The following is a 19,871-nucleotide window of genomic DNA, read 5'->3' on the forward strand; positions in this document are numbered from 1 at the left end:
ATCATCCTATCTTCGTTCCACTTTTCATATCCCTCCCTGTATAGACCCCAGAGATGATTCCCCCACACTGAGCACCATGACCTCATAATTCCTGCACCCCAGTCACCATCTCTCAACACTTATATTGCAATAAACATTTACCCCATTAAAGCCAAATGGCCCTAGTTTAACCGCACAATTGGAACATCAAATCCAAAGTTGTAAGTCTTGGGCTCACAGACTGAGTCCACCTGCTGTGTTGGTCCCTGTGGGTGCAGCAGCGCAGAATGAGTCTGTGCTGGGAAACATACCATAGCATGTGATTAATTAATTCACTCTCTAAAAACGGTGTCATCGCTCTGACAACAGCTTTGGCGATCGCGCTGACGCATGACGACAACAACTCGGGCAAACGGAAAGAGGTTTCTCAAAGAAATCATGTTGTCAGAGCGGCACAACCTGAACGCAGCAGCTCAAATCTGCAGCTAAGTGGTGAAGGTTAATATTCGGGATAAACTTGTGCAGTGATGAGGAAAATAAATGGATTTTAAAAGACCACATCATTCCTGAACTATTCCCCTTTTATTCCTGCTATAAAAATCCTCATGTTATACAATAGCAGATGCAAATGCGACATTTCAAGAATAAAACATGAAATGCTACGTTTCCTTTGGAAAGGAGGTTGTGATACACAGGGGTTTGCTATAATCGTACATATCCCATTCAGACATTGTCTCTCTATGGAGGAGTCTGATGTATTTGTTGCAGTCAAGTGTCATTTGCAGTGATTTAATAAAGGTAAACACGGTGGACAGATGAGCTTGATGGCACTGAGCTGTGGCACTCCTCGGAAGCAGATTTATTAGCATACTGCATCCTGTTGCCTTCAGATGGCTGCAGGTGTTTATTAAACTGAAGGAGAAGCTTATCATAGGGTGTAAAACAGACATCGGTTGACAACAGATACTTGAATAACGATTTAGCAATAAACGCAAACCGATTTACCATTAATTTTTCCATGCATTTAAAATGCTCCTACTAGATTTTTCTATTTGATATTTCTACTGATGTTTAAAAAGCTTTTGTTTTTCATTTTAAGCATTAGTCCGTTGTGTGTTTGCACCATGTATTAAGTTTTCACTTTGTTGCTCAAAATCAAAAGTGGCAGCAGTTTGAAGTCATGCCAGAAACCGATGTAGTACTGCGACGTCTATTCTCAGTGGAATGAACCGCACACGTTTTACCAACTTCCTCTGAATGACACGCCCAGCAGGTGACACCTCTCCTTCCCTTGAGCGTTAGGGAGCGTCATCTCAAATCGGCCCTTATCTCCTGTGTTTTGAGCACATAGTCCCTAAAGCTGTTTGGCTTACCACTGGCATGCAGACGTCCCACAATGCCCAACTTACAAACTCAAAAGAGGTTTCCTTGCATGTGCCGTTGTGCTTCTATGGGGTTCGCAGAAGAAGAGCAGTGCACAGACATCACAGGGATTCACCAGCCCCTGATCATCAAGGTATCGGATTTAACTTTGTCCTGCCTCGTTTGCTCCTTCTCACCTACATGAGAAAGCTGCTGAAGCCCTGACAGGTGGAGGCGGGCGAGGAGCTGGTGGAGGTTGGCGTGAGGCAGCTAATGGATCAAAGCGGTGAACCTGGAGCTAAAGTCTACATTCAGACAGGATCATTCCACACAGCCCTGGGCTCGTGTCTTCTGGTCTTCAGGAGGTAAACTGCAGAGCACCCAGTAGGTGGTCTGTGATGTGATTCAAAACAAGAAACAAGACTGTCAAAGGGCTTCATGATGACTGAGGTCAGACTGACAGGTTTACAGTCATTAAGGCCTTTGATGCTCACTTCTCTGTACGAAATAACCAAGTAGAACTTCCATTATAACTGCTACTGCTCGAATAATGTGGCTCAAGTAAACTGCGGATAAGTGTGCATTACTAGACAGCTTCTCAGATAAGACGACCAAAGAATTCACGGTCGTCTGCACCAAAACCAAAATAGATTACCCATTTTTAACATAGATTAATCGTACATTCGGTTAACAATTAGCAACACCCATTTATACTGCAAGTCTTTGTGGAAAATGTGTTAAAACGGAGAAAAAAAGCCTCATGGAAATGTAACTAAGGAGGCATTCCTACATAGTTTGTAAAAACCTGCTGGGCTGAGGCTCTACCGTGAACTCTGCATGAAGTCGATTATAAATATTCATTGATAACTAAGTGAATTCAATTTTAAAATATCGTCTTTCAGATACGTTTCTCCTCTGACCTGCTGTATTCTTTCTCTGACATTAGTAAAGTTTCTCCTGCCAACACCTCTAACGGCAACAGTCAGTTGAAATCTGTAAAACAAATTTAGAACCAAGAGCTAGCAGGAGATGAGCTGATGAGTATTTCCATTTTGGAACCTGTTTGAGGACAAAAGTGTTCGACTCATCAAATTAAAACAATCAAATTAATAATAAATAGATAAACAGACAAAACAATACAACGCAAGTCATTTTGTTGAAGAAGTTATATCGAACAATTGTACATAGCAAATTCCCCCACAAATTGATAAATACATAAAAACAGCTGTGAGACCATTAAAAAATAACTGCTTCAACCACGTTCACCATATAGAAACTCTCTTATCCAGCTAAAACAGTTTGGCCTGTGTAAGACTCACTGCACCGCTAACATCTTTCTACCCTTTTAAATATTTCCTCTATTAAAAAAGCCTGTTATATTTTATTCTTCTAGAGCTTATCTGTAGCAGAGGGAGTTATAAAAACATATCAGTGAGCATCACTTTTGCAGTGGATGATATGTTCCTGTATTATAATCAACCTGGGCACTGGAGTTCATTTTGTCAGTCAGTCAAACATACACTTTATGGATGACGATTTCACTAAGGTGCCAATTTCGTGTTAACCTTTGTATGAAAATAGTCCCCAACGAGTTTTAATACATTTTATTTAATTATGTTTGAGTAACATGTGTATATTATATATAAGTTAATGTTGTATTCTACAGATTGCAGAGTCTATAAGAAATAATGGACCAGAATGTACACACAGGAATCCAGTAAATACAGTGATGATCTAACAGTGTAATTAAACTGTAGGTCAGGGAATTGGGTGACAGAAAGAATAGCATGGAATAATCACGTCCTCGTTTTTTTATACGGCTGATTGTTAAATGACTGGTGCTGCATTGAAATCTACTATGGAGGACTTTACTACAAAAAGGAGCGTGCTCAAGATGTTCTTTTGTATTTTTGTTATATGCAACCCTGACCCAATAAAGATGTTAAATAGTCCGTGGATGGATTGAAGGGTGGCTGGATGAAAAGTTATTTATCCATTAAGAGTTATATCTAGGCCACATGTCTTTAAAGAGCGAGGAGAACGAGCACAATACGCCTTTGAGATATCTGGCAAACTTGATCCCTGAGAGTTCACTTGAATATTAGCTGCTGTTGCCAGATGCTGTCAAATATATATGTCAAGACACCATTCATTTATTTTCCCATCCCTGCAAACCAAATGCTGATGCTGTGATCCTCTTTTGTGGCAGTACAAACAGTGGATCATCAGGCCGTGAGGCTCCAATGGATGTCAACCCAGGTTATGTTTCTCCAACAAGCATCCTGTCTTTAACTACAACCCACACCCGGTGCTTGCACACACACACACACACAGTTCCCATTTCATTTAATATGCAAATTGAAGCGGCAGTTCATTTGCTGATGAAAGAGGATTCATGCTCAATTATATCTTAATGGGTTGGATATAACAGCATGCTCAGGCCAACTGGTTTTTTTATTAGGCTTTTTTTTAATTAGGGCAAATCTGACATCAATTTTCTAAATCAACTGAAGTAGGCTAAAAGTGAACTGACCTGACCCAGCATCACACCCCACACAGACACACCGCACACACAAGGCAGCTTACAAGGTTTGCAGAGCAATCCTGTGCATTGACTTCTATTCACAAGGGACAGCCTTACCAAAACCTTATCAATAAACTTAAACATGACCATTCATGCCTATAACTTCCTACCTGTAACCACAATACACATCTTATCCCTAACTGTTACCAGGGCCTTAGAAATTTAGTTTTGCCACAGGTTTTGGTCCCCATAAGGTCTACTAGTCCAGACCGAGTGATTACGCTGGTAATGGTCCCAAATCATATACAAAAATGAGTACACATACACACAGAGAAACACACAAACACACACACACACACACACACACACACACACACACACACACACACACAATCCTAAGGACATTACATCAAATTACATTGATTTCCTGGATACTTACTCTAACCATAACCAGCCTAAATGTCCTCTGATATCCTCCTCGGAGACACGTCCACGTTCTCATGGACACAACGGAAAACCGCACACACTCTCGCCCAAGGGCACACACGGGTGAGCGTTCGCATTGCTAGAGACTCCTGAAGTGTTTTGTGGATTCAATTCAGTTTCATTTTTTGCTGAACTATCCCTTTATCATAAACCTTAACCCAAATCTTGACCTAAACCATAACCTTGACCTCAACCTTATTTAAACCTAAACCTAACCCATACTCTAACTTTAACCTTACCTTAACCCTGAATCTAACCCGTATCCTAGATAAACCTTACCTTAAAACATTGTTTTACCTCAAAATATATTTAATTCAATTATGTGGACTTGCTTTTTGCTTTCCCTTGATTTGACTGTGCAAACAGATTGAGGTCCCCAAAACATCAGTTATACATGGACCACACACAGAGAGAGAGAGCAAGCGAGAGACTACGTCACTCAGAAACTTCCTTACTTTCTCCAAATTCTCGCACGGGGATGCACGCACGCACACATGAGGGGAAAGGAGCTAAAGACCGCGCGTGGGTTGAGCGACACGCACAGGCCTGTTCCCGAAGCTGCGAGATGGGAAAGAGGGAGGAGGGAGGAGGAGGAGGAGGAGGAGGAGTGAGAAGTGGAGGAAAAAGTCAGCGAGGAAGGGAGAAGGGAGGGGGGGAGGCAAAGATATGTGAACTCTCTCTGCAGTTTGTCAGTCTTTGTTTACTCTCTGCCAGACATAAACTGCTCACTAATAGCTGCTACACAACTCTGCAGCCCGGCCAATAACATCATGTTGGTGCAGGGGGGGTGTTGGGGGGGCTCCCTGCGTCCCAGCCTGCAGGGCCGGGCAGCACAGTGTGGGCCTGGCTGTAGAGCTTCATGGAAATTAGAAATGCAGAGGGGCTCTAACAGAGCAGCAGCAGCAGCAGCAGAGGAAGCCCCGGCTCTGTTCAATAGCAGCAGACCGATGCTGCAATGCGCTCCTCAGGAGCAGGTCGGCCCGCCGAGACACAGCATCCTCACACACAGCAGAGCGTGCATGTGTGTTTGTGTGTGTGTGCGTGAGGCAGAGGAGCCTGCATCAGACACAAAGCAATGGAAACACGTCTGATCCATAAAGCACATGAAGAGAAGGGAGTGCGTCATGTTACAGAGGCTACTACTGCTCGGTTCTTGCAATTTAGCAGGAGAGGTGAAGCCACAGAATAGACTTTGTGTGGTGTGTGTCACTATAAACCCATAGGTCACGTGTGTTAAAGCATTCCCCCCTCTCGGTGAAAGAATGAATGAATCCAATCCACACTTGTCCCGGCAAAAAAAAAAAAAAAAAAAGAAAACTGCTGCAGCAGCAAAAACATGAAGCTCTGAGCTGACTCGTGTTAAAGCCAGATCACTCTCCTTCTTCTTCTTCTTACTATTTCTCCCCCCACCTCTCTGCGTCTCCCTCTCCCTTTCTTTTGTCCTCTGTATGAATGTGTGAATAAAGATGCTTTCCTCCCACCAGGAGCTGACAGCGGCCGGGACACCGAGCCATTTAATCTTCCTATATGACAGGAGGCGAGGGGAGGGGAGGAGGGGGTATGGGGTGGTGGTGGAGGGGGGGTATCTGAGGTCTGTCCCCCGGTAACCGACATATGCGCGTACGGGCGACCCAACACCGCCTCTGTTGCCTCTCCCGTTACAGCTCAGCGATCGAGTTACGCGCGCGGCCGGGGGAGAAGAAAATGTTGCGGTAGCTATATGAGAGAGAGAGAGAGAGAGAGAGAGAGAGAGAGAGAGACTGCAGCATCGCCGGAGACCAGCAGCAGCAGCAGTCCCGAGCAGTGCAGGTGAGAGAGAAAAAAAAGCCAGAGGAGCAGAAGAGGAGGAGGTGCATGTGGAGGAGAGAGAGAGAGGGAGAGAGAGAGAGAGAGAGAGAATGCGGGACTCCTGGAAAAAGACGCATCTCCACTCGGTCCATCACCGACACATCCATCCCGCGAGCAGGACGCACAGGATTACGCCAAATTGATGCTGGTGTCGCGGGATCTTCCTGTCGGCTCTTCAACACGGGCTCTTCTCTGATTGTTTTCTGTTTCAATTCTTCTTTGATTCTTCTCCACCTCAACCGTCCTGTGGTGGGGAACTCGCCGGAGAGAAGCACTCTTAACTTGCGTGAAGGCACCCGACTGCTTGGCACGTTGCTCCACTGCAGGACAGAGAGGAGAGCGCAGCTGGACCCGGAGGCAAGAAACCATCCGGCTGCGGCAGAGCCCGAGACTTTTGATTTCCCCTAAAACTGTTTTTATTCTTCTTTGAGAATGAGTTGATTTTCCCTCAGTGTCCGAGGAGCAGAGCAGGGAGAAGATTCTTCTCCTCTTTTGTGTAGTGGTGCTGCATTGCAGTTTCTAACTGTGGGAGAAACGCGAGAAAAGCTGCTGTCCCACATGTGACTGGAATAAAAAGCACTTGGAAACCAGCACCATGAACTGGTAAACGTCCTCTGGTGACGGCGGGACGGGTCCCTGCTCTACAGGACACCCTGAAGTGGATTAACCAAAGGCTGGGCGAGTTAGTTTCTGTTCTTCTTACGCAGCAGGATGCGTTGTTTGATATCTACGTGGCTTGAACAGCCCCGCAAGACAACGGGATTACTATTATAGAAGTTGGAAAAAAAAGAACCCGCAGAGCACAGGAGGAGGAGAAGAGAGAGGAAAGCCTGCAACCGCTGAAGTGAACAACAGTGAGAGCGCAGGAGCTTTCCCCCGGACCTCAGGCGGCAGTCCGCAGAGAGCGGTGCAGGGAGAGGGCGAGAGAGGATAAATCAAACACCCCCGCTGTGAGGTAACCCACACCAAACCACAAAACACCAATAAAGAGAGAGACGAGCCTCAGCTCGGGGGCAGACGGATCGCGAAGGAGCGAGGCGAGAGGAACCAGGAGCCATGCAGGGGCTTGGTGCAGTGCACTCCTCCGCGGCGCGGGCTCTCAGCCTCGTGGCTCTAGTGCTGCAGCTGCTGACTCAGCCGCCGGGTGCCGACTCAGCTCTCCGGTACCGGGTGGCGGAGGAGGGCCCGCCTGACGTCAAGATCGGCAACGTGGCCGCGGACCTGGGCCTCAATGCGGGCACGGGAAACGGCGATGTCACCTTCGCCCTGGAGAGCGGCTCGGAGTTCTTCAAGATTGACAACGTGACAGGTGAGCTGACGACAGGCGCGCGGCGCATCGACAGGGAGAAGCTCCCACAGTGCCAGATGATATTTGACGAAAACGAGTGTTTCTTGGACTTCGAGGTGTCAGTGATAGGCCCCCTGCAGAGCTGGGTGGACCTGTTCGAAGGCCGCGTGGTCATAACAGACATCAATGACAACACACCTTCATTCCCCTCACCTGTGCTCCAGCTCTCTGTGGAAGAAAACCGCCCAATAGGAACCCTTTACCTGCTGCCCACTGCAACAGACAGGGATTTTGGGCGCAATGGCATCGACCGGTATGAGTTGATCCAAGATGGTGGTGCTGGGTCAAGTTCAACAAGGCGCACAGCAGGAGGAAACCCGATTAGCAGAGCAGAAGGACTTGGGGACCGGAGGGGAAGAAGTGGAGACAGTGGAGGAGCCAGGAGCAGTGTGTTTGAATTACAAGTCGCAGACATACCAGATGGTGAAAAACAGCCGCAGCTCATCGTGAAAGGTACATTGGACCGTGAGCTGAAAGACTCGTATGAACTCATCCTCAGGGTTCGAGATGGAGGGAACCCACCACGCTCCTCCCAAGCCCTGCTTCGTGTGTCCATCACTGATGTAAATGACAACAGCCCGCAGTTTGAGAGGTCCACCTATGAGGCCGAGATGGCAGAAAACGCTCCTCCAGGTACACCTGTGCTCCAGGTCAGAGCTTCAGACCGCGACATCGGAGTCAACGGGCAGGTGGAGTACGTGTTTGGAGCTGCCACCGAATCTGTCAGGCGACTCCTGCGGCTGGACGAGGCGACCGGATGGCTGAGCGTCCTCCACAGGATCGACAGGGAAGAGGTTGCTCAACTGAGGTTCACAGTCTCAGCCAGGGACAGGGGTCAGCCTCCCCGCACCGACCGAACCACCGTGGTGCTGGCTGTCCGAGATGAAAACGACAACGTCCCAGTCGTAGAGATCCGCAAGATCGGTCGGATCCCCGTTCGAGATGGTGCGGCATTAGTGCCTGAAAACGTTCTGGTGGACACACCAGTAGCTTTGGTCCAAGTGTCAGACCGAGACCAGGGAGAGAATGGGGCTGTGACGTGCACAGTGGTGGGAGACGTTCCGTTCACACTGAAGCCAGCTGGGGAAACAGCACTCCCACCGCTACCTGCAGATGAAGCCTTTGACAGGTAAGGCTTATCAGAGGGAAACTCTTCAATGAGTAACAAATGAAGGAGCCCAGAACTTAATGATATAATTTATTTAGTAAGCCAACCCTTAACAATTAATAGTCAAGTACTTTGTAACAGACAATAAGTTGGAGCAAACACTTGTTTTGAATTCATAGTTATGAATCAGTATCTAAAACCCACATAGGATGATGTATTTCTCCTCCTGAGGGAAAATGACAGAGGTAATTATGAGTAGTGATACATTCCAAGTGGGATGCACCACTTTTTTTTACCCTGGGGGGAACAAAAACATTAACCAACACCTGATCAAAATTACCAGGGAGAATGAATGTTTCCTACTAATGTTATCATTAGTTGTGACATAATTCAATATCATATTATTCATTATCCATATTTATGTCTGTATTCATAATCTGTGTGCATTTGTGTCAGAGGCTTGCATTGCATTTTTTCTAACACACACACACACACACACACACACACACACAGCACACACTTCTGCTCCAGGAAGTACATTTTATTATTACTATTTTCCACAGTAGTTCAGAGAAGAGCGGCTCAAGTGTTATTACAAACACATTTCATTTGCGCTTGGTTCAAATGCTGCCACTTACTAACTGAGGTACAGAGTACTTAGAATACAAACTGTACGAGCACTCAGTCTGGGATTTTATACTTTTTATATAATTTTAGCAGTGCAGACTTCGAATGTCAGTGCTCTGAAGTTAGTTGTAAAGATTGTGTAGCAAAAAGAAAGGGCCATCTTTGGATATGGCTGCTGACACTATGACACCCATACCATAAGGTTGGATGTTGTAATGAACAAAGGTCTACATCACACACAGTGGCTGATTTCTTTATTTTCAATATTGTGGCTCTCTGCAGTTATGCTGTATAATGTGTATATGAAGACGACTAGAGCTGAAACAATAAGTCCAAGTTAACTGACACAAATTGCCAACTTGTTTTGACAATTAATATAACTTGTCAGTCATCTCCAAGCAAAAACTCAGTTCATCCTCTGGCAGCAGTATTTTGTTAGGATTTACATGTCTTCTTTGTTTCTAATCTTCGAGGACTTTGGACTCCTGCTGTAGACAAGATATCCAAGGATGCTACCTTGGGCTTTGCGAAAAGCAGTGTTTACTGATATTAGCATATAATAGAATATTCCCTTTAAAAAAAACAACACAATAACTACTAACAAAATGTTCTTTTTATTCAGCCAACACCCTGGAGACAAATTAGCTAAGTGACTAAAAGGGAGCACCACTAGTGCATTATTTAGCTGCTTTGGGGACAAGACCTATATTATTTCAGTTTTGGGTTACAACCACAGTCATTACATTTATTATATTTTCAATTTTCACAGGAACAAGAAAAAATACTTCTTGCATACTTCTGCCTTGCTGGACTACGAGGTCACCAAAGAGTACAGTGTCACCATTGTGGCAGTAGATTCTGGAAGCCCCAGTCTGTCCAGTAACAGCTCGCTGATGGTGCGAGTGGTAGACATCAACGACCATCCCCCAATCTTTGCCCAGAGTGTCATGGAGGTTCACTTTGCGGAGAACAACTCACCGGGCGAGAGGGTAGTGACTGTGGTAGCTTCAGATGCGGACAGTGGCAAGAATGCAGAGATTCTGTACTCCTTGGACTCTGCTGCCAATGGGCCATTTTACATCGATGCGGATAATGGAGATATCCGCGCCACTGGGGTTCTGGACCGTGAGCTGCGAGAGAGGTACGAGCTCCGGGTTATAGCCAAGGACAAGGGCACCCCCCCTCTGCAAGGTTCTGCTACTGTTGTTGTTCAGGTTACTGACAGAAATGACAACGCACCAAAGTTTGTTCAGGAGATCTTCACCTTCTATGTCAAAGAGAACTTGCTTGCCAACAGTCCAGTTGGCATGGTCACTGTGACGGATGCTGATGAAGGGGACAATGCTGAGCTCAGTCTGTTTGTGGAGATGGATGGAGCTGACGAGAAGAAGGAGGGGGAGGGTGGAGAGAAAGATCAAGGTGAAGAAGTGTTTTCCATCGAGAACAACACAGGGACCATCTTCTCTTCTGCATCGTTTGACCGTGAAAAGCTTTCAACCTACACCTTCCGAGTCCGCGCTGTGGACGGAGGCGAGCCACGCAAAACGGCCACTGCCACCGTCTCACTCTTTGTGACGGATGAAAATGACAACGCCCCCTCAATCACCTCCCCGGCCAACGAGTCCTACACCCTTCTTCCTCCTGCCAGCAGCGCCCGCACCGTAGTCCGTACTGTTATGGCCATCGACTCAGACACAGGGCCGAACGCGGACCTTCACTATTCTCTAGTGGGGGGAAATCCCTTCAGTCTCTTTGAGATTGGTCACGCCAATGGTGTGATCACCCTGGCAGAACCCCTGGAGCGGCGCCACAGAGGTCTGCATCGCCTGGTGGTCCGGGTCAACGATAGCGGGGTCCCATCTCTCTGCGCCACGGCCCTGGTCCATGTCTTTATCAACGAAAGCGTGGCCAACGCTACCCTGGTGGAGGCACAGGTAACCTTTACGTTCAAAGATATCTTTTTCACAATGAATCAAGCAGCAAGTAAAGTACATTAACATACATGTACCGGTAATGCAAAATGTAAATGATAGGAAACTAATTGGATGGGATAATGAAATACACTGTTTTAGTGTGTGCGGACATCTATTGTTGTATATCATAACCTGTAAAGACAGTGGTGATACTGTCCTTTGATCCATTCAAATAACAGTGATAGGACATGACAATGGAGGAGGGTGGTAATCATAACTGATTGTAGCTGTTTAAACGGGAAGGAACATTATTTTCTTGATAGAGTGAGATAAATGCACAATTTCTACATGCTGTGAGGTGTTGCAATTTTCTGCCCATTTTTCAGGAAATAATTATGTCCATATTTGTCCCAGATATAGAATCCCATTTCCCTCTTGAAGAGTATTGCAAAAGGCAGCTTCTTTGTAGTTGTGATCCTACTGGAGTGTGTTCTTTGTCTAGCATGCTTTCTTATAATGATGGTCTGGATAAAATAACTGTTATTACTGAAGTGGTTCTTCTTTTATGGTACATTGAACTCATGGCTGAGAGCTGTGTGTGTCTGTGTGTGTTTGTGTGCGTGTGTGTGTATGTGTGTTTGTGCGTGCTCGCGTCCGTGTGTGTGAGAGACAGAGAGAGAGAGAGAGAGAGAGAGAGAGAGAGAGAGAGAGAGAGAGAGAGAGAGAGTATCAAAGGGGTGAATGTGTTATTGAGGCGGATAGAGAAATGGGCCTGTCCCAGTTTTGGCCTTGTGTTACAGAGTAGGATGAAGTACGTCAATTTGAATAGAAGTTATACTTCAGCAGTGTCTCTTCACTGTAGGCCTGAATATTGATGAGGCTTTCTAGTTTGAATTGTGTTATGCGGCACATTCCGAGCAGAGCAGAGATGGTCGGACTCAGAGGAAAGTAAATAAAAATCCATTTCAAGGTCTAAATGAAGGATGCTTACACAAGGAAAAAAGTGGAATTTGAATTAATATACGAATCCATCCGCTGCTATTGTATAAAGAGAGGACTTCACCGTGGGATTAGAGCTGGCTTGGAAGATCAACAGGGATGTGGAGAGGTACTTGACTTGTTCCAAAGACATTACCGAGATACCAGAAATAACTATAGCAGCTTGATTTCAAATTTAGCATGTGCTGTGCTGGTGGGAACCTTTCTCGTCTCCCTGCCCTCGTTATATTAATCAAATGAACTTTCCATTATGTGTTTAAAAAAACGTTCAATTAAGCTATAAATGCTGGCAGGTAATAATTATAAAACTTGTTCTCTGGGTCGGACAAAGTCATTTCTATTGACTAATAATTAAATCACTTCAATGGCCTTAGTTACTGTTTGCTCTCAGACAACAGCCTGTGGTTTCAGGGCTTCCTTGGAACTTAGGTTGCTCATGTTTTCCCCCCGAGGAGAATGTTTTCCACTGTCAGGTCTGTGCATGCAATGTGACGTAAACAGTGCAACACAAAGACAGCTCAGGGATATGTGAGCGGAAGAGAACAGCCAGACAGATAACAGGTTCACACCTTCATAACCATATGTTACCGGCACCTCCAAACACTGTGTCCCATCTTCATAGGGACCTCATTAAAACAGTGTTTAAAGTATTGTGAAGCCAAAGGTTGTGATATGGAGGACACACCTCACTATGCAGATAATTGCCGCAAACGCTTCTCCACTGCAAACTATGAGTGTCGTCACGGTGGTGTTTCCCTGGATGTTTCAACTTGTCACAAGACATAAGATGAAACAGGTGCACTTTGCGTAATGAACGATTTCCAACTAAGCCCTGCAAACTTCAGAATAACTCGTATTGTCAATTTTGCTGCAGTCTTGAAAAGTTCAGTGAGCCCTCTGACTCTTCAAAATCTGCTCTGAATGACACTTAAAAGCCAAATCTTGAGTTTTTTCACTGGAGAAAAACACGTCCAGTGAAATCACAGCCTGGGAGTTTTGGCTGACCGCATACGGAGGCAACTGGCATCCCAAAAAATGTAATGTTTCACGGCAGGTTTTTTTTTCTGTCAGTGGTCGTCCTACAACCTGAAGGTCGGCAGTTCGATCCCCAGTCTTACCCATCTGCATGCCCTTGTGTCCTTTGGAAAGATGCTGAACCCCGAATGGCCCCCCCACAGAATAACAAAGTGCTGCCAGTAGATGCACTTCCTGAATGTGTTTGTGAATGGGTGAATGTAAAATTGTACTGTAAAGAGCTTTGAGTGGTCATCAAGACTAGAAAAGAGCTATATAAATACAAAACCATTTACCGTTACATAGACGGGTTGAGCACTAGCGAGAAAACAAAACACCCTTTGAATGTAACACTGTCGCTTAAGAGTAGAATGAAACGTACTACGGGAACAATGAGGGGGGGGGGGTTGGGGTTGAGGATTAGAATGGAACACTTAAGCGGTAAGCGGTGGTACAATGGTGTTGACAGGTGGAATTAACTGCAATGTGCCTAAATGACCACGGCCATTGAATGGAACAATACGGTGTAATATGTCCGAGCGGTTTAAAAGCCGCCTTTGATTATAATATGCATAGTTTAGTTTGATTGTAGGGAGGAACTAGGCGGTGTAATTGAGAAGAAGTCATTGAAGAGAGAATACCTCCATCTCATAATGAAGTCTCACTGAGTGGTGGATAGATGCCAGATGTAATTAGTGGAGGAAATCGGCTGCTACTGCTGCAGCGCCGCGGCAGAAAACGTCTCCAGTCTTTCCTGTCCAACAGAACCGGGTGAGCCCCATGTTGGCTAATTGGTTACACTGTGAGGCCCGGCAGAGTTTGATCTGCACTGGAAGAACAAGGGGTTTAGCGTTGATATTCGAGGCACGGCCGCCATCTGAGGGATTTTAATGTGCTTTGTACATCATAAGTACACTCCTCTGCGAAGTTGAAGACTGGTAGTGATAATATTTTCACAATCTTACAATTTAATCATCTCAATTCTGAGTTTTTTTTTAAATATGTGCAGACTGCTTTTTATTATCATAACCAATATCTGACAGTACCGTACTGCAGCTCTCTGTGCTTTCGCCGGGCTGTGAACGAACTCCAGCCTAAACCCGGGGACTTTCTAAGCCAGGGTCAATAGTGTGGTCAGGGGAGAACTCCTTGTCTTGGTCACTGCATCGACAGATAAGAGAGTTCTTGGCGAGTGGAGCAGATAGATGAGGGTGTTGAGTCCAGCCGGAACAAAGCTAATGCAGCAGAGAGCAAGATTCCACTGGGGAGTTTTGGAATGCGTCAGCAGGATACGCTCCAACGTGACGTTGGAGGTGCTTGCACTTATTCTGCCGAACACTTGACCGCCCTGCGTGTGCCTGTAAACCCACTATACGTTATACCTACCTGCACTTATATGAGTATACTGTACGTAGCTTGCACTCAGCGGGGAACCAACACCTCTCACTTGCACACATTCATATACACACGACACTTTCTAATGTCTCCATATGTCATATATTTATACCCGTGCACAAACATGGCTGTCGCAATCCATCACATATACTTTATGCACATATGGCAGCGCTTTGCCATTTTCTCTTTGTTTTGCACTCGCAGTACTGCAGACAATGCATGGATGCGCTAAGCCAGAGAGATGCCCGGCAGAATGAGAATGGAAAAGAAATACCGCAGGCGAAAAAGAAGAACAATGGTGCTGTGGGGGAGAGTGGAGCCGCAGAGGCCGAGTGCAGTGGCAGCAGAATAATGGAAAATAACCAACGCAACTTGCTCAAAAACAATGAGGGTTAACCCGAAGATAGATGGTGCTCAAACAATGAAATGCAACAGTCCCATTCGTAGCTCAGGGGTATCCAGAAGTGCAGAGTGAATAATGTGGCTCTATATGAATACGCCTAATACATCTTGGATAATGCAATAAGCAAGTTCCACAGTGGAGTTGTATGAGCAGCACTTCTCCAGTATTATTATTACTGCTTCAGGTTTTACTGTAGTTATTATTATAATTTTTTTTTACAGTTATCACGAACCACAGGGGCTTAAATTTAGCTTCTCTCTCTCTCTCTCTCTCTCTCTCTCTCTCTCTCTCTCTCTCTCTCTCTCTCTCTCTCTCTCTCTCTCTCTCTCTCTCTCTCTCTCTCTCTCTCTCTCTCTCTCTCTCTCTCTCTCTCTCTCTCTCTCTCTCTCGATCCTTATTACCCACCGCGGTTAAGGCAGCAGGGATTACAGGAGTATATAATTTCCAGCCTTGACAGGCCAAAGGAGTTGTCGTATGTATGAGCTCTGAGACGAGGTGTCACCGGGCTGCGGAATTAGTTGTCTGGCTAATAGACAGGCCACACTCCGCTTTGCCTTGTGTATACGTGCACGCTGACCTATCAGTGTGTGTGTTCCTGTATTTTCAGTTTTTCTGCATAATGATTTTCCCAGTATAGTTGCCATGTATTGATTGGCTATATTCAGATTCATGACCCTGCCCGGTGCAGTGCTCTGCAGCGCTGAAGTCCACAGCCTCATTGTCTCCCGTCAAACGTGGCTCCACAGCCAGTAATGGCCGTGTTTGTGCCACAGCATAGCCCACTTTCTTGTAATGATCCTTTTATTAGTGTACAAGCACTGACCGCAAGTCTATGCGTGTGTGTCTGTGTCATAATGGAATATCACTGTTATTTGTCTCCTGTCTTAAACCCAAATACAAACATATTTTAAGTACTATATATATATATTGATCAAAGTGGATTAGGATGGATTTTCATTACAACAAAAAACCTATTATCCTTAAAAGAACAACTTAACCAGAGACCATAAAATAAACCGAAAGAAAATGGCTCTAGATTATTCCACAGAGCTCACGTATTTACAATAGTCCTCTCTCTGTATAGGCGTTCGGTTCTGAGTGCGAAAAGAATTGTGAAAGCAAACCCACGTCTACGCTATCATTTACAATAGAGACATTGTTCATTGATGGGACAGAAGATGTGTTTGTATTCTGAGGATTGAGACACTGCACAACTCTTTTCCTTTCATTATATACATTTATAGACTTCTTCTCCTACCTTCCCTCGTCTAACTGCCCAGACCTCAATGTCTAAAGTTTCCCTTTTATTCTTTTAATCAGCTTTACACTGTATAGTCCTCAGCATCTCCTCTAGCGCTGCAGATGATGCGACCTCAGCAGTGGAGAAGCACAGGCACAACTTGAAATGCTGCAACTAGGAAGCAAGAGCAATTATATATTTAGTGACACTCTGTGTGTCTGGGAATAATGGGGAAGCTCCTCCACTAAAACCCAGTGATGAGTTTAATTAAGTTGAAGATGCTGTTTGATGTTTCTCCTCGGCTCAAACCCACTGTGTCATCTTTTTTCAGTCACTGTTTTGGTCTTTTTCTAACTGATTGTTTGTCTCTTTTTGTTCTTTCTCCTCTTTCACTCTTCATCTTCTCTCTCTCTCGTTCGTCTCTCTCTCTCGCTCTCACCACAGGTGGCCCGAAGCCTGATGGCTCCGCTGCTGCTGGACATTGCAGGGGACCCCGACAGTGAGCGTTCACTGGGGAAGCAGCGCCTCAGCGTAGCCATCGGCGTCCTGGCCGGAGCCGCGGCCGTCATCTTGGTGATTCTCCTCGTTGTCACAGCTCGGCAATGCGGTGCTCAGGGGAAGAACGGCTACGAGGCAGGTAAGAAGGAGCCGGAGGAGGACTTCTTCAGTCCTCCAGGGGCTCAACCTCATGCCGGCCGTGGAGGAGGATCCGAGCGTGGACGCAAACCTCGACGGGACAAACGTAACGGAAGCGGCGGTGGTGCCGCTGCGGGAGGAGGGAAATCGGACAGATCACTCTACAGCGGTATCGTCACAGTCAACGGATTGCGTCGCCATGCCAATGACGATGATGAGGAGGATTTGAGTAGCGCCAGCGAGCGCCTGGCGGCCCGCTACTGTTCTATGGAAGGTGACCCTGGCAGCCCGCGGATGAGTGGCGGCAGGCGACACCAGTCAAGCCCAGACCTCGCCCGGCACTACAAATCCAGCTCACCTCTCCCTGCGGTGAACCTGCAGCCCCACTCCCCCCCAGCCGAAGGAAAGAAGCACCAGGCCGTCCAGGAGCTGCCTCCATCCAACACCTTTGTGGGCAGCGGAGGTTGTGTGGGGAGCGCTGGCTCCAGCAGCAGCAGCAGTGGGGGCAGCGGCAACGCAGATGCAATGTCCCTGGGATCCGACCAGTGCTCAGACTATGGCTGCCAGACTGGGAACAAGTACAGCAAACAGGTAGGAGCTGAGGGAAGGGACTGGGTCGACGTTGTCTTTATTCAAATGTAACTCTTTCCAACACTTTCTCCATCTCTCTCTTTTTCTTAGTCCACTCTGTCTTCTGATCCCTGTCTTCTCTCTCTCCTCCTCCTCCTCCTCCTCCTCCTCCTCCTCCTCCCTCTGCTCCTCCTCCCCTTCATCTCCTCTCATGTAGTTGCTGACCTGTTGGCATCAGCACACCCTCGTTAACTTCTAAACTATTTCAGACACTGTTTTATCTCCATAAAATAGCAGTCAGTGTGTGTGCGCTCAAACACTGTCGGTGTCAGCATCCAAAGACTGTGAGCGATGAGATAGTACCCTGCTGTCAGAGTGTGTCTCTGTGTGTGTATGGGGTATCTGTGTGTGCTTGTGTGTGTATGTGTGTGTGTGTATATATGTGTGTGTGTATATGTGTGTGTGTGTGTGTGTGTGTGTGTGTGTACGTGTGTGTGCTTGTGTGTTGCGAGACGACCAGTATAAACCCCTGAGGAGTTCAATTGGAGTCAGGACACAGAGGGAGTGGGCGAATAGTTGCTTGCAACAGGGTAATTGGTCATTTTGTTTCCCTTTCCCTCGTCAGGCTTTTAAGTTTCTTATATTCAGCATATATGTTTATGCTGTAAACAAAATCAGATGCACGGATAATGGATGCGCATGGCTTTGGTGTTTGCTCAAGAAAGTGCAGTTGGAAGCAGAAGACAAATTAATACTGCATAGAGATGGTTACTCACCCTTTCACACACACACACACACACACACACACACAGGCACCATCTATCACTGCAGACACACTGACACAGCAGGGTCTCCCCCTAGTCCATGGGGAGTGCTCCCAAGAGTAATGTTTGAGTGACAGCTAACCCGTCTTAAAGGGGTGGTGTCTCGTTTCCTTGACGGACAGCTCTACATTTATCCTCCCTGTGGTGAAAAAGTGCTGATGTGGTCATTAAAACGGAAGGAGAGGAGCTTCTTAAGCTAATCAATTCATACATGGGCTCTCTGATCTTGCAACACACACACACACGCACAGACACACACAGGGACACGCACACATCCGCTCACACACTCCAGAGGTTAATCCATTACGGAGTCAATCCTCTTAATCTGCCGTTGCCTGGGAAAGAAAATGCTTACTGGGAGAGTTTGGCGTTCATGCCTACGCGCACTCCAAACATGCCAGCGCACATACAAGAGACGCACAGACACACAAGCTGACAGCCTAATGAATTATTGATCGTAGGGGGTAATTAACTCCTCGGTAGTGCACCCCCCAGCCCACCCCAGTCCACCCCCAAAATAACCAGCAGTCCTTGTTTTTATACACAGCACTGTGCGTGTGTGTTCATGTCTGTGTGCGTGTGTCTTGTGTCTTCGGATGCTCGTGTGTGTGTGTAACTGCCGCTCGCGCATTCGTGTCAGGATTTGTTAACTCGAAACAGTTTGGCGTCATGAGCGGGTTTGTGTCGGTGGGTGCCTCGCTCTCTGCTCCAGGAACTGCTTATTTCATGAAGCATATGCATTTCATATGTGAGTGCAAATGAGAGATAGACACAGGGAGTAATAGGTGGCGAGTTAAAGAGCCAAGTAAGTGTAGGAAGTGGGACGCTGACAGAATTCGGGATGGGAGGGGGAGAGAATTAAAGGAGGTTAGAAGGGGGGAACCATGGAGTAAATGAGATGAGGGGGGGGCTGTTTCAAAGCTACTTTACTAAGTTCAACAAGATGAGAAAACTTTTTGACTCCCTGAGTGGTTAAAATTAAGTTTTCAACATGTCGGCCTGTCACCCTTTTACATTTTATATGAGAAAAGACATATTTAGTATTACCACTTCTACACTGCAGTGAACAAATGCCAGTCTGAAATGGAAAACGGATTAAGGGCCTGTTCAGACATACATGATTGTATCAGTTCTGAACCTTAACACCCTATCTCACTTCCAACATGTGCAAGTGAGGGGGGTCAATAAAATATTCACTTCCTCTGAAGTTTGTGGGGACTTTGACCCATGATATTCACCTTGAATTTTTCGCAAGTGTAACTGGGCCCCCTGACTGGAAGGGTTTGTGATGTCACAACCCTAAGAAAACTAATCCTGTCATCTTGTGGGTGGAGCCCAGGAGCCCGGAAACTCTTCTCTCCTGAAGGTGAGCTGTGAGGTTAGGGAGACGGTGAACAGGGGCAGCTTCATATTTAATTTTAGGGAGTCGATGAATGGTACTTAAAAGTGAACTGAACGTTAGGTCTCAGGATACAGAACACAGACTCTGGAATGTTGTTTACCGTAAAACTTACGACGGGGCTTCGATGGGATTTGCAGAGGAGAGAGGCAGAAGACTTTTGACCGGTTGAGTTGCGTAGGCATGTGGCAAAGCA

General features: G+C 46.3%; 1 protein-coding gene across 1 annotated transcript in view; it reads left to right on the forward strand.

The window, feature by feature from the left end:
* The first annotated feature begins 6,275 nt into the window (after positions 1–6,275).
* pcdh7a (protocadherin 7a) overlaps positions 6,276–19,871 on the forward strand; it is a 43,713-nt gene continuing 30,117 nt past the window's right edge. Inside the window, exons 1-3 of the mRNA XM_062388924.1 lie at positions 6,276–8,676; positions 10,052–11,216; positions 16,691–17,473. Coding sequence (XP_062244908.1) covers positions 7,256–8,676; positions 10,052–11,216; positions 16,691–17,473 — 3,369 coding nt within the window. The 5' untranslated portion in view covers positions 6,276–7,255. The remainder of the gene's footprint in view (positions 8,677–10,051; positions 11,217–16,690; positions 17,474–19,871) is intronic.

This window comes from Platichthys flesus, chromosome 5, assembly GCF_949316205.1.
Source record: "Platichthys flesus chromosome 5, fPlaFle2.1, whole genome shotgun sequence".
NCBI classification, from domain to species: domain Eukaryota; kingdom Metazoa; phylum Chordata; class Actinopteri; order Pleuronectiformes; family Pleuronectidae; genus Platichthys; species Platichthys flesus.